We start from the raw sequence: 17,303 nt of genomic DNA on the forward strand, positions 1-17,303 counted from the left end.
GTATCAAAGTAGACTACCGGTATTTCATACATGTGTGCGTTCATTATTGTGTTTACCCAGATATATACCCCACCCCCACCCAGATATTATGCATACCCCACCCAGATATATACCCCATTAAAACACTGTTTAGTGTTTTAATGTTATTTTTGCACCTGGAGGAACATGTGTGAGATGAGGAAAGGCCAAACTAGAGCCACACATATTATTCAAGCTTTTTATTTCCTGCCAATTTCTTGGATTTACGCACAAGAGAAGCTTTTCACAGCACAAGGTATACTGAAAGAGGTAAGAAGAAAAATAATAACTCAAAACAAGGGTGACCAAGGAAAGAAAAGATAAGAAAAATGTTTGGTTCGTGTTTTTTCCTCACAGTGGAAAAACAAACTAAATCAATCTAAAATTCCTGATTAACACAGAATTACAATATAGAAACACTACACCACCTCTTCTTGTATTCATATTTTGTACAGTATATACGATTATCCCCACTACTTCCTCCCACTAGCCTACACCCTATAGAAATCGTCCCAAAGCAGAGGTTAATGGTACGAACACAGTTGAACAAATATCAAATACTGTACACAGGCACTATCAAGTTGCGTCTTCATAGAAACCAGGCCACTCTTAGGCGAGAGCCAGCAAACCACAATTTTGAGAAGTGGGACCCGTAATCAAGATGGAGAACGGAAGAAGTCCCTCCATCTCAATTCTCCAACCTATATTTCATCATCGGCATGTGAACATATATTGTTTCAACAGTACATTATAGTTTAAAAAATATATACGTTTAAAAAAGTAATGTACATTTTGCTGTTCCATGCTGCCAACTTCCATCCTATTTCAATTACTCAGTTTGAGAAAGTGAAAATATCTTTGATCCAAATAAATATATAGTATGAGGTACAGTGACAGTGGTGTTGAAAATGTGTGTTTATTTCAGAACTGTCTAACACTGAAGGCTTGACACTGAAATGTTTGTTTTGTTCCTCATGCTGAATAAAGTTATATTTTTTGTACTGGAAAGACAAATGGTCGTCTTTTAGCACCATGCAGTGCACACTCAAAACGTGTGTGTTCATGTGTGCATGTGTTCTTGGGGTATATCAATATCCAACAGGATTAAATATAGGCCACAACATCGTTGTGAAGAGAAACTACTTTCAAAGGTTTTCTCTCTGTGCCCTGAAAGTGCACATTCGTTGATTCAAGTCAACTTTATTCCTGTCAACAGGAGGGCAAGTTGTATAGGTTATTTATGATGGAGGGTGGATGTACTGTAGATGCAAACCAAACCTCAAATTACGATGCCATAGCACCCCTTTGTGGTCTATTTAAAGCAACCATTCTGCGACCCTCTCAAGTGTCATAATGTCAGTGTTTGATAAGCAGTCTGTGGCAACTGATTGTTGTTGGCCGAGATCTCTTGTGTGAAGTTAAAGTGATACGAAAGTGCCAGGCTCCTCGGCATCAAGGGCAACACAACAGGTAGAGATAAAGCCTGCATAATTAATCCTCTCTTTATCTAATCCCATCATGTACAGTACGTTTTGATCTGAATCGTCTGAATGGTTGTTTTAAAAAGGTGTATTATAAACGTTACCAGCTGTTGGGAGTACAGGTACTAGGTAGGCTTTACTTGCAGTGGCCATTAAGGTTGCAAAAACTGTGCAATAGTAAACAAACCATACATTTCTTTCTCTCCAAACACAGCAGTAAAAATCATTCAACAGGAGCGTGAAATATGCTCAAATGTTCGAGGAATGTTGGTTCCCTGTTTCCCTGCCAATCAATTCGCATGTCGAGAACAGATGTTGATTAAAGAAAGTACTGAGACATTGAGAGAAGTGGCAGCCATCCCTCAAACTCCTGTTTTTGTGTTTTTGACCAAAACTGATTTAGAAACTAGCAATTTCGGTATTTTCAACATTAGAGAATGCTTTGCATTAAACTTTGAAAATGCCCAAAGTAAAAAAAAAAAGTTAAATAAAATAACGACAATAAAAACGACAACCTCTTCAGGGGTTGGTCACCTGGATTTAGCTAGCAAATCCGTTGGTGGTGAACTAGTCTCGCCGCCCAGACAACTCTCCCATAATCTCCGAATGCTATTTAGAGTCTGGAAATACACCTCCAGAAATCCGAGCGAAGGAAGCTGCCATTTCCGTTCACGAAAATATATTATAAAATATCTTTACATAATCTTTTTAATATTTCCATTTCTGCTAAGCAGCAAGCTATATACTGTATGCTTAGATGATTTATATTTATATTAGGATAAATTTGAGCGACTGTAAAGACGAAATGGAAGTGGGGAGGAGGCTGCACTTCTGAGCTTCTGTGCTCCACTCACTGTATGACGGAAGCATTTGAACATTGCGAGAGGCAACAGTCTGGCCACACGAGACTAGTGCTCAACCAACAAAAATCTGTACAAAAGCCATTTTTTGTTTTGTTTTTTACAAAACTTCATTTAAGTAGGTTGTAAGAAAATCATGATGGAAATATTCAAGAGAATGTCTTAAACAACAAAACAAACAACATTTTCCTGCTTCCTTGAGGCGGAACATAGTTTGGTCAGTAAAATACTGTATGTAATTCTTTGGAAAGATACACAAAAAACTGTATTGATTGTTTTTGAGGACATGACATTTTAGCTATATGAGATTTTTGTAAGCACATTACAAAAATCTAAAGCGAGAGATTTGACATTTTCTAGAGGTCATTCTAGGTAAAACGTTTACTGGCTACGGATATAAGCCAACTCAGTCTATTCGCAAGTGTTCTTTTGACTATACCAAGAAGACAAGCGCACATACAATATAAAAAAATATATTATGTATAAATCATAGGTTTCTTATGTTCCTATTAATGGACCTTAAGAAGTGGCAACAGTGGCACATTCTCCGTATCTTGGTGATATATTAATTCATCAAGTTGTCGTGGTGGTAAGAGTTAAGAGTCCATTGACACACATTAATTTACAATGGCTTGGCATTCTGCACAAATAAATATCCTGTTACTGGTACAATATCTTTCAGTGTTGATTTGCTGTACGTACTGTATGAACTCAGCTTTACTTTATTACAGTACATAGGGTATGGATTGGTGTACTAAAGATACAAGTACATGTCTTCTATAAGCACTGATATGACTCACAAAGCTCAATTAGCAATGTGTATGTGCTTTTTGTGGAGCTGGTGTAGAGGCCAGTTTATTGCGTTATTGCATTTGGTTACCGTATTTTATTGTTCAAGCACTATTGCTAGTGCTATTTCCCTTTATTTTTTCTCATGTTCCCTGTGTGGCTCCAGCACCTCTCTTAAGTTTTTTCAGCGGATGAACGGTGGTTCTTTTCTATTTAAAAGAAAGTGCTATACAAATGACGTTGTATTATTATTAGTATAATAACAAAAAGGACTGGACCAATGGACTGGACCATGGGAAATGTCATGTGCTTTTGCGAATGTATATGCATTATTACAACACATACTGTATACTGTTAATGTGGCTACAAATACGTTTGCAAAAAACTGATTGACAAAGCAGTTGTTAACAGTCAGGACCATTTTAGGCCAGAAAAACAAATCAAAATCGCATTTTCACCTTTGTCTTCTGTTGGAGTTTCTGAACAAGATAAAAAAAACAAACATGATGGTACGTTGTGCAGCTGATGGGAGACAGAGGAGAAGAGGTTGATTTCAGTTGTGTTTCTCTCTGTGCTGGCCAGGTTGTGACTTCAGTGTGGACTTCAGTAAGACAAGTCTCATGTCAGCTGCTCTAGATAGTCTGTAAGGAAAATAACAAACAGTCAATGATACAATACAACTGTTATGTGGTGATTTGAGAGCATTTTTGTGCTAATGCAGAACCTTTTGAGGGTTTCTGGATATTTCTTTGTGATTGTTTAGGGTTAACTTATTTCCAATTTATAAATAAACATACATCTCCATAAAGCAAATATACATCTGCATAAAGCAAAGATATTTGTCTACTCCTATGTTGATAAGAGTATTATACACAAAAATATGCCTTTAAAAAGGTACATTTGAACATATACAAATTTGATTTTGATTAATGGTGATGAACTATATAAAATCGTACCTCTGCACTGAGCCGCTGCATCTTGTAGACAGAGCAGAACGTGGCATCTTCTCCCCCGTGTCCCGACTCACGCGCCCGCTTCCCCGTTATGCTGCCTCCGGTGTGCAGGAGGCGTCCTGCATGTCAGAATAAAGGAGCTGAATTAAAACCATGATTTCTTTAAGGCTTATTATAGCGCCACCAGGAGGCCACAACCTGACCTAGCCCTGGTGGAGACCTGTGGCCCGAGGGGCACTTTATTGTTGCTGCTATAACATACTCTCTCCACATGCCTTCGGCCTGGTGGACAGTATGTTTTGCACTCCGTCTGTGTGTGTGTCCGTGTGTCATGTACCTGGAAGTTGAGGCACAGCAAACTCATGGTAGAGTGTGGTGCTGGTGGCAGCCTGGTTTGGCACCGATGGGTACCCTGCAAAACACACGTGCACACACACACACACACACACACACACACACACACACACACACACACACACACACACACACACACACACACACAGTTAACATCCTCTGCACAGCTTGGATAATTGTAACATATTTAAATTCCCTTTAAGAGCATTTCCCCCTCCCCCCAAAAGAAAAACCCCAAACATGTCTGCTGCCAACCTACCGTGAGGCTGTTGTTGTAACTGTTGGTGAGCAACACGGCATGACGCTGGCTGATTCTCACTGTCGAGGTTCAGCAGGACCCTGCCGTTGCCCCCCAAAACTCCAGGCACTGATGAGAACAGGGATTACAATGAGTATCGTTTACAACCACTGTTACTGTTATTTTCTTACAGTGACAATGTATGGTTCCAAGGAGTGTTATTTTTCACTCAACAGTGAGTGTAATTGTTGTGGATTTATCGCAAATAGGCTTTAATTCCAGGGACTGAGCTACATTGTCAAATGAGTTGTTGCTCTTACAGTACTTACAGTGAACGTTGTTGTTATTGGTCCCCGACTGCTTCTCCCCGGGAGAATACGGCATCATCCCTCCATTCCCATTGCTATTGGTGGATGGCACTGATGCCAGCAGGCCTGAAACAAACACGAATGGACGATAGGGCTGTTTTAGTCTAAAATGTTGTTATTTGTGCAACTGTATCAATTACCAATATTTAGCTGGTTTCTACCTTACTAGCATGGTAAGTATTGGCTTAGTTATAAGATCTGCTTTTGCTTACACAACTACTCGTCTATACTCCAGTGCTTTGTATCGTCTGCCAATATATCAATATCAATACAGTACAATACTTCTACTGTATTGCTCAAATACTACAGTCTAATCTATGTCTCTCCCTGTATCATCCTATTGTATTCTAGTACATACACGCTATAGCAAACCCTTACCTAGTCCGCGGTATCGGCTGAGTTGCTGGTAGATCTGTTTCATCCTCTCTATGTTGACACGACTGGCCTCTGCATGGTTCACCATGGGTTTGGGGTAATGGATGCCAATCACACACTTGGCGGCTTTCTGTACGGACTCCGGTGCATTCCACGGGTCATAGATGTACTTAGCGGGGAAACCTCGGAGGACAGGCAAGTATCGCCTGGAAGCACAGTGGCAGAAATGAGAAAACCGCTGGCTTCAGTCAGCCAAATGTGGTCGCTTCCACAATGCACACGCAATGATGGGGGAGCACATATTACATTGCATACAATACGGCACATACAGTACTAGTACTGTATTACAATATTAGAAGCACTAAGCAGAGAAAATGACAAAGCAAATGCATTTAATTTTCTTTCTTCTTTTACAATATTTTAATAATATATTGGAAATATTCATTTCAAAACTGTTCAAATCTTAATAATAGATTAGATGAATCTCAACAACATCTCAACATACATATAATTTAACCCAAGGACGCTTTACAAAATGTACCAACAACAATCAACAACTATATGCCATAAGCCTGAGAGAATAAGTGTCTTTTCAAGGCAGCCTTAAAAGAAAGAAATGTCAAGCGAACTCAATGCAGGCAGAGTGCTGGATTCTGAATAATGTCAGTATTTTTGTGCTGCTACTTTGTGGGAATCAACCCTAATAGTTTATTTTAGCATGGAAGGAAAGTCTCTTTATGTGTGTGTGTGTGTGTGTGTGTGTGTGTACCAATGTGTGAACTAACCTGATGAAATCCCCATTGGGATCGGTTCTTCGTCCGAAGTTCACGGGGCAGTAGCAGTGGAAGAACTGCTGGAAGAAGGAACTGCAGGAGAGCCACATCCAGCTTCCTGCGTTCACGCTCCAGTCTGCGTCCAACAGCATCTCCTCAAAAACCTGATGAAGAGAGGAATGTTTCGGTTATTGGCGTTTCCAGAGATGGTGTGTTTGGTCTTCTCCTGGATTAACACAATCTGCCTCACCGACAACCTTCATTGTCTCTCCAACCCTCCTGCCAACCCTCCCCCCCCCCCCCTCCCCCATGTCCATCCTTTCTTTCCCTTCATCCTTCATTCATTCTCTCTGGCTCTCGCCTCCCCCTCACCTTCATTCCTTCCTCCCAGCTGATCCAGAGGTCTCCTCTGGTGAGGAAGCAGGCCACGGCGTGCCGTGCCAGGTGGTGGATCCAGCCCTCCTGCCTGAGCTGGGTCATGATGGCGTCGATCCAGGGGAAGCCCGTCTTGGCCTCGGCCCACTTGGCCAGGGCCTCGGCGTTGCGGTCCCAGGGGATGCGGACGCAGATGGGGTTGCCCTCCATCTTGTCGAAACGCGGGTTGTTGGTCGCGGCGGTGTAGAAGAACTCCCGCCACAGGAGCTGACCGTACAGCGAGAGAGGCGGAGAGCTGTTCTTCTTCACCTGGATTGGAAAACAGAACTAGTTAAATAAACTCTTTGGAAGGCAGGTCTCCACCAGACCAGGGTTGCATCTCTAAACTGTGGTTCTACATACAGCAACCACACACACACACACACACACACACACACACACACACACACACACACACACACACACACACACACACACACACACACACACACACACACACACACACACACACACACACACACACACACACACACACACACACACACTCTCTCTCTCTCTAGACTGACCTTGCGGTAGAGGTCAGTGAGTTTGAAGTAAAAGCGACGGCATGAGAGACATCCGAAGCGCAGGTAGGGGCTCAGACCTGTGGGGCTGGCCAGCAGGGAGTTAGCGTTCATCCTGGGGCGCTCAAAGTTAGCTACCCAAGCCTGGCAAGAGGGAGAGATAGAGAGACAGAGAGTGATAAGAGAGAGAGAGAGAGAGAATATATTTAATAATTTACTACTCCTCAACAACTTCAGCAACAACACCACTACTATCACAACTAGAACTGCCACTAATTATTAACACTGACCTTTCTCTCCAAGTGGCGTTCTATCCTGGTCAGTGCCTCAGTCTCCCCTCCTGGCCACACAGCTGTAGGCAGACCTTCAGTGTCAAAGCCTGGCCACACACACACACACACACACGCACGCAAGTTAGTTGGTCACATGATTTTTATTTAATTGTTTTATTCATGTTATAAACAGTAGACAGACAGACAGACAGACAGACAGACAGAGACAGACAGACAGACATACAGACAAGACAGCTTGCTGTAGACGGCATGACCAAAGGCCAAGCAGTAAAAACACTAGTTCAGAATACTAGATTGACATCTAGATTGACAGTGTACTACTACTACTACTACTATACTATACTACTACTATGCTGATATGACTGCCTGTTTGTATTTTAAAGGCATCCAATGTAGTTTGTTGAACCACTAGTTGAGGAAGTGGAGCTGTCGATCACCGTAGGCCGTTACGCGTCCTTGCAATGTTTGTATTTCGTGTTCTTCCAGAACGCACATGAGAACGTATAAGCGTGACACATTTTTGTTTAAGCGACGGTGAGCATCTTGTCACATCTTTTTGGTTATTGGACCAAATGTCTACCCAGGCCAACATTAACACACTCACCGCCATTGATATGAATTTACACCAAGTCTAATCCAACGGTTAAAGACTCAGTTTGTTTGTGGCCCAATGCTATATTGAGTAAATTCCTTTTCTGAGCATCAGCTTAGATCAAACAATAATGTTGGCTACAATGTAGAGATATTCAGACTATATGTATAATATGCTTTCACCGCAAGCCAAATTTAAACAAGAAAGCTTTCGAAACATTCCTGAAGAACACTTCCTCAAGAAAGAATCATTATGTTTAGTATGCCTCAAGCATAGAAAATATTAACGCAATCAAAAACTGGCATTGGATACCTTTAAATACCTATTTTGAAGGAATGTTCAATTCCTTATCCTCACTTATCCTGTCTTACCTCACGTTTTCTCATCTTATTTACTTATGTTTGCATTGAATGCTACTGGTGGGTGTGCCACGTGTTATCACCTAGCTCTTCCAGTGAGGGGACGCTGTACTTGTCCCCGTGGTCTTCGGAGATTGGCGTGACGCAGCGCCCCATCAGAGCTTCGGACAGCGTCTCCACCGGCAGCTCTGGGGGGTCCAGACGAGATATCAACGTCTGGAAACGCTTGTACGTCAGAGGAGGCTGGCCGGCATTCAGCTCTATGATCCTGAGGGAGAGCGAAGGAGGGGTTATTAGAAGCATTGGTGGGTCACCATTCAGCTGTACTGTATGATCCCGCTGAGATAGGGAGAGGAGAAAAGACTGAAGCCTTCAAGCAAGCTTGTTAGCTCGCTTGTTTCGTCCTCATTTTTGTGAGTCTGCGTGTGCGTGCGTTCCTTACTTGTCCAGGTCATACAGCGTGTGGGAGATCTTGACGTTGACTTCCACTCCGGCCTCCATGGCCAGTTTCTTGATGGCTGCGTCTCTCTCCTTGCCAAATGGCTCAGAGTCATATTCAAAAGTCAACCGTGAGATCTTCCACTCCTGGCAGGACAGAGAGAGAAAGAGAGTAGAGAGAATCATTAAAATTACAGCACAAATTGCACTTACTTAATTTTTTACTTTTCTGTACCTGACTTTACCATACATTTATGTACAGTACAGATGTCATGGTTAGGTAATGTCTAGTCATTAATGCATACGTAATTAATGTCAGATAATTCAAGGAGATACCGCGTAAGTAATGCACCCACCTTGAAGAGGCGAGGGAACACGTTGGCTGGCTGACCTCTGACGACAAAGAGGCGCGAGTTCAGCTTCCGGAGGTTAGCGTCCAGATCCTCCAAACATTGCAGGAGAAACCTGAGGAGGTGGAGGGCAGTGAGGGAGTGGGAAGAAGGGAAGAAGGAGGAGGAAGAAAGTTGATTGATTGATTGATTAATATATTTTATTTGGTGAGAATAAAAAAAGAGCACAGCGCACTTTCCGACATACAAGTCCACATAACAGAGGATGTTATAAAGGCAGTGTATGCATTGTTTTATGTATCTTCATAGTAAAATGTAGTTGCAGAAGGTCAGAAAGAGTGTCCAATCTTCAGCTATTGATATAGTAGTAGAGTGTGTGTGTGTGTGTGTGTGTGTGTGTGTGTGTGTGTGTGTGTGTGTGTGTGGTGTTCAGTGGCCAAGCCCGCAAAGATTTAGCCTGGACCCAGCACACTCTCTGAGTGGACTGCGTCAGAGTCTGATAATCAGGCTAACACAGATTTGCTGCTTCTTGTGGGCATTCTCACTTTAAATTGTACTTGACTTTGGTGGAACACTCACTGTGACCCCGTTTAGTTTCTGACAGAATGTAAAGGACAAACTGATAGACGGATAGAAAAACAATACATGACCTACTCTGCGGAAATTGGTTGGACACCGCTGACGTACATTTGGAATGGGATTTTGAGTCCAAAGGGAAAAGGTCAAATAATTTCCCACACACACTTATCACCTCTGCAGTGATTTATAAAATAAAAAAAACTTTTCTCAAGACATCTCATTCATAAAGTGACGTAGTGTTCTCATTTAAGAATCAAGAAAAATAAACGTTTCAATTACAAAAAAAGTAGTCAAAATCTACCCCATGGGGTCTAATATCCTATCCTCACATTCAATCATGTACAAAACCTCAAGACATCTCATTCATAAAGTGACGTAGTGATTCCTTACAGTCCATAATCGACAGCTGTACGCACAGTTGGTCATTCAAGATTCCCTCAACACACAATATTGTTAGTGTTACACATTCAACTTGGTTTTTCAGGTTAGTAGTCCAGGTCTACCACATGGGGTTCTGACCTATATACTCATATTCAATCATGTACAAAACACATTTTCAGGAGGCCACCCCCAGAAATGGAACACAACACTTTTTCTCCGTTCAACATCCTTCAACCCAACCATCCTTCCCATCAGCCCAACATCTGGACTGAATGGATATACAGTCTTTCAGTAAGATATTCAGTCAACCAGTCATTCAGTAATCTATTCAGTCAGTCAGCTATTCAGTCAGTCAGCTAGTCATTCAGTAAACTATTCAGTCAACAAGCTATTCAGAATTTCAGTCTACCAGTGTGACCTCTTATCTCTGATTATTAGCAGCAGCAGGGTAGTTGACATACTGTACAAACAACAAAGCTGTCCAAATCCCATCACACAGTACACACACACACACACACACACACACACACACACACACACACACACACACACACACACACACACACACACACACACACACACACACACACACACACACACACACACACACACACACACACACACACACACACACACACACACATACAAACGACGGGCACCTTGTGCCTGTCATACTTTTGTTTTATGCCAGGCTTGTGTCTATATCACTGTGCTGTGTGTTTTAAACAATATTTAACAAAGTGCTACATAAATAAAAATGTATTATACAAATAAAAAATAGGAGAGTGGGCTGTCCTTTGAACAAAAAACAGAGTGAACCATCAGGTCATTCTGGTGCACATGACATCCACAAGTGTGTGTGTTTAAGATTTCACACATGCATGGGCATGAACAGTTGAACACCCATGTGCAACATTGTGCATCCATGATTGCATGAGTGTTTTGTGCTTAGTGTACATGGATTTGTGTAGATTGATGTGCGCCCTTGAGAACACATGTATGCCTGTAATTGTGACTCTGCTGAGTCTGCTGAATGCCAAAATTGTAAATTGTTGTGTGTGATTGTGTGTGTGGTTTGGTACACAGCAGTCCTTCCCAATATGTTATATAACTGCCCTGGCCTACATCTGGTGAACACGCACGCACGCACTTTCTCTCTCTCTTTGAGCCTACTAACCTCATTATCACACAGAGAGAGAGAGAGAGAGAGAGAGAGAGAGAGCAAGACTGGGTCAAATCAAAGTTGTACAAGCTACAGTTCAATAAAACAATTTTTTATTTTGTGGCCAAGATGTGAATCGGTTTGCAGAGAGAAACTTGGCTGAGGCACAGACATGGCAATCATGTCAATATAATGCCGATCAGCTGAGCTGAGCAACATCCTTAATGATTACTGATGTACTGCAGCTGGTACTCTGGCCATTTAACTGTAGGTCAAGAGAACTTTGTACTCGACCTGGCCAGGGAGACTCTGCGGAAATTGGTTGGACGCCGCTGACGCACATTTGGAATGGGATTTTGAGTCCAATGGGTCTGGGAAAAGGTCAAATCATTTCCCCACACACACTTATCACCTCTGCAGTGATTTATTAAAAGACATCTCATTCATAAAGTGACATACAGCGTTCTCATTCAAGAATCAAGAAACATTTCAATTACAAAAAAGTAGTCCAAATCTACCCCATGGGGTCTTATATCCTATCCTCATATGCACAAAACCTCAAGACATCTCATTCATAAAGTGATGTACAGCGTTCTCATTCAAGAATCAAGAAAAAGAAACATTTCAATTACAAGTCTTATATCCTATCCTCATATTCAAGTACCAGTAGACGTAAGGACAACTGACCTTGGTAAACAAGCGTGTGTACATTCAGGCCGCACAGGAAAGCCTTAGTATAAGTAGGTCAGTGTCAGTGTTACATAACAGGCAGGCAAACACTTCATATGCTGCCACACTATACAACACACATCTCTGACGTTTTCTCACTTTCCACATATATATAGCTTCACCTCCCTCTCATCACCTGCCTCATTTCACAGATGCAGAGTTTCCGATATCATTTAAAGTGGGCTTCCTTTTCTGTACTTACGATACACTGATCTAAACGAAATGCACTTAATAATATTCTTTGTTGTTGCTGTCTCATCCCATGATGGGATCATTCATTGTTCTTCTCTTACAAAGGCTTGTGTTTGGAGAGCCTGCCGTGGCATAGTGCACTAACAATATGCTCCACCTGAGTCCCACTCGCAAAGACCTGCCTTTGAATCTTACCCTCGTCATGTCTCACATGTCTCCTCTCCATACTGTCTAATCGAGTAAATAAAGCATAAAATGCCCAAAACAAATACATTTTAGATCGGTCTTTCATCAGTGCCTTCGCAGAGAATTCTGGGTACTGAAGGATCAGACAACAAAGCTCAAAAGTTACTTCATTTTTGGGGACATTTTTAAATTACATTAAAACAAAACTGCTTTACAGTTTTGCCATTGAGGCTTCATCAGAGCTTGATGCTAAATCACGGATGGACTGAAAACTGACATTAGAAATGAGACTTTAAACTAGTGACTGGAAGCAAAAAGTATTCATGACCATGTTTATTAAGGTAATACAGTCTAGGTGAAGTTGGGCCCAAATACATGGACTTCTAAGGGGCTATGGTTTTTTTTGAGCCCAATGACAGCGCCACAACAGGCCATTATATGAACTTTCATTTCCTTAGTGGCTTCACAAAATATCTGTCTGACTGCCCCCCTGGTTCTACAGACAGACAAATAGTGAATACAGGAGTGATTGCCAGGCCTTTTGTGGAGGTGCTCAGCTAAAAGTTTTTCAAATTGATTTGAAAATCTTCTGACAATATATTTGTGACATCGGCAATCGGTGGTCTAGTAGATTAAATAGGACACACGGTCATTATTAAAAATCAATGCATATTGCAATACATATCGTATCGCGTGAATTGATACGTATTGATCGTGAGGTTGTTGGCCTTACAATGAATGAAGAGGTCCGGTAAAGTCTGATTTCTACTTCCAGTGTCCTGTACCAAAAATAGCTAATAGATTTTAGGTGGGCTACTTTTGGTACGGGAGAAAGTGTAAATCAGGCGTGAGACGTCAGTAAGGAGACTCAATGCGGATTAAGCTCGGACAAATTTGTGCCACAAGACTGATATTCTACGATATGAGTCAGCCTGCCATTTTGGAGTCACTGAAACTATTATTATTTGGACACAGCAGCCAAGTGTGTACCCCCCCCTGCCTGTGTTTGTATAATTAAGTACCGGTATAGGTTCTTCCTCAGCGGGAGAACAGTGGGTCAGTGCCTTTTTTATCGACTACCCCGGTGAGAGGGACCACAAATAGGACCTGGACTGAAAACGGGCCAGTGAGCAATAAGCAAGATGTAACCGAGTCACATGTATTCACTCACATGCACACATGGACAAAAACATTGGAAAATGAGACATCACACTTACAAAGACACATATCACAAACTTGGACTAATTCTACTCCCCCTGTCCCCGAAGTATCCACACCAATAATTTCTCTGCCTAAAACCCCCCAGCACATGGCTGGCCACTCGTGCACACATTCACAAGCACACAAACGTCCACGATAAAACATTGACAGTAAGCACTGTTGTTTTTGGCAGCAAATTTCTATTTTTGTTATAGTCTCTTGAATAGTTTTCATTTAGTTTCAGTCACGTTTTGTCACCTGGAATGCTTTAGTATTAATCTAGTTTTAGTCGACTAAATATCATAAGAGTTTAGTCGACTACATCTACAGTTGATTTAGTCGACTAAAATGTATTTTGGTGGGCCTTGATGCCATCCTAATGACTGCTTTTACACTTGCTGAAAACAAATGTCATAATAGGTAAAAATGTTAAAAAGAATATTCAATCAAAGGTATATTCAGTGATTTCACTTAATTCAAATATCACTTATTTTTTTGTTTTGTTGTGATAATCCTCTCGAAACCTAAGGTTTTTTGAGTGAAATCACTGAATATACCTTTAAAACTAATTTTTTTTTTTTTTTTAAGTAGATTATATTGATCTACAATCATTGTGAGCTTGTAGATCTGCTTTTCCCCCAGGGACTTAAATGGTCACTTCACCCCCTTTGCAACCAGATCTTTTCTTTTTTGTTGTTTTTATGTTTTTTTGTGGCTTTCACCTTTATTTTACAGTAGGCTGACAGGAAATGAGGAGAGAGATGGGAAGATAACATAAGGTAAAGGCCGTTGGGAACGGGAGTTGATCTTATTTCAATCTTTCGATCTTATTTTAATCATGTTTGGGAGACAAGAAACACTGTCAAAAGTATTTAAAGTGCCCTTTAAATGGTTGAAAATGGTAGAAATTGTGATGAGAAATACTGACATCATGTTGTATACTGAGGCACTGCAGGCCTGTGGCTCCCATGTTTGTTTGTCTTTCATTATCGCTCTCTCTCTCTCACACACGCGTGTATCTCACGTTTCTCAAAACGACTCAGTCTGTCATTCAAACGAGTGGCTGCCTTACCTCCACCGGTTGACACCGAGGTTGGACGAGCCGGCGAACCATGGGTCCAGGAAGTAAACGCAGCGCACAGTGGCTGCCCCCCGGACCGCCTCCTGTAGCGATGGGTTGTCATGGAGACGCAGACCCTTCCGGAACCAGTGTATGGAATTTGGGGCCATCTTATTCTGAGGAGGAGTGATGCAGAATGCAGATGCACAAAAGATCAAACTAATGTACATATAGAAAACTAGTCGGCTAAAAGATTTTCAAGGATGTACTGAGTTCCAGAGTTCTGAACAAGCTTTACCGTTTCAATGGACTTTTTAGTAAGACCTGTACAAAGTGCATTGAATGCAGTAGTCCAAGTTAGTTGGATTGAATGCAGTAGTCCAAGTTAGATTGGCTTGTGGCTACAATTTTGAAGTCTAAGCTTAACTTCCGCTCACTCGAGCCATTGAGTTATAATTGTACTCATTGATCCCTGCCGTTCACAAGGTTGCCTGCAGAGGTCATCAGCATTTGAAACAATTTAATCTCTGTTGGTTTTATTTATACATTGTTACATTATCAATAAAGATGTCAAAGTCAAAGACTGGTGGAAGTACAGATTAGTACAGGTGCTAACTGATAACTAGCTAGTATTAGCAGCTGCCACAAAAGAGTAAATAGAAACATCACTGGAAACCAGTTCTGCAGGTGGCAGTACCACCAACCCTCAGACTGTCTGTCTGTCTGTCTGTCTGCCTGTCTAGTACAGTGGTTCTCTAAATAACATTTTCATCCACAGCATCCCTGAATCATGGCATTCTATCTTTATAGCACGTTACATTTATTTCATATTACGGCAAGTGAATATGCAAATATTTCCCCGGCCCCTACTATACAGCATGTCACGAGAATACTTAAGAGAACATGGCTAAAGCAATGAAGGCTATCATAACACTTATTTTAACATGCAAAAATCACTTCAGGTCACTTCACACAATCAGGTTTTTAAGTCATTCAAATATATAACTATAAATAAATATGTAACCTAAAAAACAGCGATAGCTTTTTAGATTTGTAGACAAAACTGAGTAAGAATTGAATTTTTGATTATGCTTATTATCAGTATTATGAGTAGGAGACCATGCATATAACCCACTCTTCTCTACCATAAAGTCCCTTCTGTCCACACTTGCATACTGCACCTTGCAATGTGCATTCTTACACCGATTTGTATTAAATATTATAGTCGATGACGTGTCTGTAACGGTGTAACCCTGCACACACCATTATTGCCTATACTACACAATCCGTAAATGTTGAGTGGCTTTATTTGACATCTGATAGGCTATATTTGCCATGCAGGTCTTCTATACATGCACCATTATTATTGCAAATTACAAATTACATTATACATATTTACAATATACTATCGAATAAATAAATCACGAATAATGATTAAAAATAATTAAGTTCAGCTTCAATAGATTTTGTGTGAGTGCTATAATCCAGAGTAAAATATTATAATATATTAATAAAACAAAAAATATGATGCATGTCAACGCGCAGCTTCCCCGACTTGGATTGGAACACCTTGAAATTAGGTCAGTGAGTCTATTTGGGAAATTGGGATGCTCTCTATTCTTTACGACTATACAATAAATAACACATAATTTCCTCACAGATATTTCAAATTACATTTCGCGAGTGAAGACCTAACAAGTTGCCAAAAATATATTGCCACATACGCTCGCAAATCTAACAAATAACAATTGTTAGAAACTTTGTCGAAAGACAGAAATCACCCATAACAAACGAAACGGGTCAGCAGTGCTATCCTTATGCAAAGCGGGGGGCGCTGTATTAAATGCCCATGTATACAGAGAAAACATTACAGTTAAAAATGTAACAAAATGTGCATCACCTGGCACAGGCTGGCAGAGGTGGGATTTTATTGCAGACCCAAAGAACGTCTCATTTCTTCCCTCGGTCTTGAGGATAGGAGGAAGGTTGACAGATTGACAGTTGTAGCTAGTTTCACACTTACAGTCCTTCTGTGTGTACTATTTCATAACAAGTATAGGCTCATTGCGCATGCTCCACTTCGCCCTGCTCCAGTTGGTCGATGCCAATCACGTGTCTGCTTCCGAGTCACGTTTCAGAAGCATGCATGAAAATAAATCAGCCTGGGAAAATCACAACTATTGGATTCCAGGTATTGGGTACTGTAGTGACCAGGGTTGACAACTACCTGGAATTCTGTTAAATAAGGACACGTGGACTCACCCCGAACCCGACCAGGCCTCCCTTCACCTTCACCCATGTCTCCACAATGAGATTCATATAATCATTGCTCAAGTTTGTTTTCTAAGAATCCATTCCATGCTTTCACAATGAGATTAATTCCTTGACCTTGAATTTAGTAGGCAGCTTGCTGCTTAATAAGGTATTAACATGTATGATATATACTTAGGCTATTCATTGTATTGTTTTGTAGGCTAACTTATGTTGTGTTACTTTAATTTCTTCATCCATTCAATTACTCCACATCTATATTTCACATATCCATATTAATCATTCCCTGTGTTGTCCTGTTTGAGTCTGGACCACTATTTCAAACAATCCTCTCAAGAACTACCCCACCCCACTTCTACATAAT

General features: G+C 41.1%; 1 protein-coding gene across 1 annotated transcript; it reads right to left on the reverse strand.

Annotated features, from left to right (window-relative positions):
- Positions 1 to 230: 230 nt before the first annotated feature.
- LOC308315064 (cryptochrome-1-like) lies at positions 231 to 16,703 on the reverse strand. Its single transcript, XM_080762892.1, has 15 exons — positions 16,569 to 16,703; positions 14,681 to 14,844; positions 9,186 to 9,294; positions 8,834 to 8,976; positions 8,475 to 8,659; positions 7,438 to 7,526; positions 7,151 to 7,291; positions 6,582 to 6,893; positions 6,222 to 6,373; positions 5,440 to 5,642; positions 5,023 to 5,127; positions 4,715 to 4,822; positions 4,439 to 4,513; positions 4,105 to 4,220; positions 231 to 3,789 (listed from the first exon to the last, which is right to left on the reverse strand). Exons 2-15 carry the CDS (start codon positions 14,836 to 14,838, stop codon positions 3,781 to 3,783), a joined length of 1,905 nt encoding a protein of 634 aa, XP_080619018.1. The 5' UTR covers positions 14,839 to 14,844; positions 16,569 to 16,703; the 3' UTR covers positions 231 to 3,780.
- Positions 16,704 to 17,303: the final 600 nt, after the last annotated feature.

The sequence above is a fragment of the Protomyctophum bolini genome (assembly GCF_963924005.1).
Source record: "Protomyctophum bolini genome assembly, chromosome: 5".
NCBI lineage: Eukaryota > Metazoa > Chordata > Actinopteri > Myctophiformes > Myctophidae > Protomyctophum > Protomyctophum bolini.

Excerpts from the sequence above, each read along its gene's own strand:
- LOC308315064 (XM_080762892.1), bottom strand. The coding sequence starts at position 14,838 with ATGGCCCCAAATTCCATACACTGGTTCCGGAAGGGTCTGCGTCTCCAT. Across the intron at positions 7,527-8,474 it reads CCCCTCACTGGAAGAGCTAG|GCTTTGACACTGAAGGTCTG; the intron begins GTGATAACACGT and ends GTGTGTGGCCAG. Across the intron at positions 4,823-5,022 it reads CAATAACAACAACGTTCACT|TGCCTGGAGTTTTGGGGGGC; the intron begins GTAAGTACTGTA and ends TGTTCTCATCAG.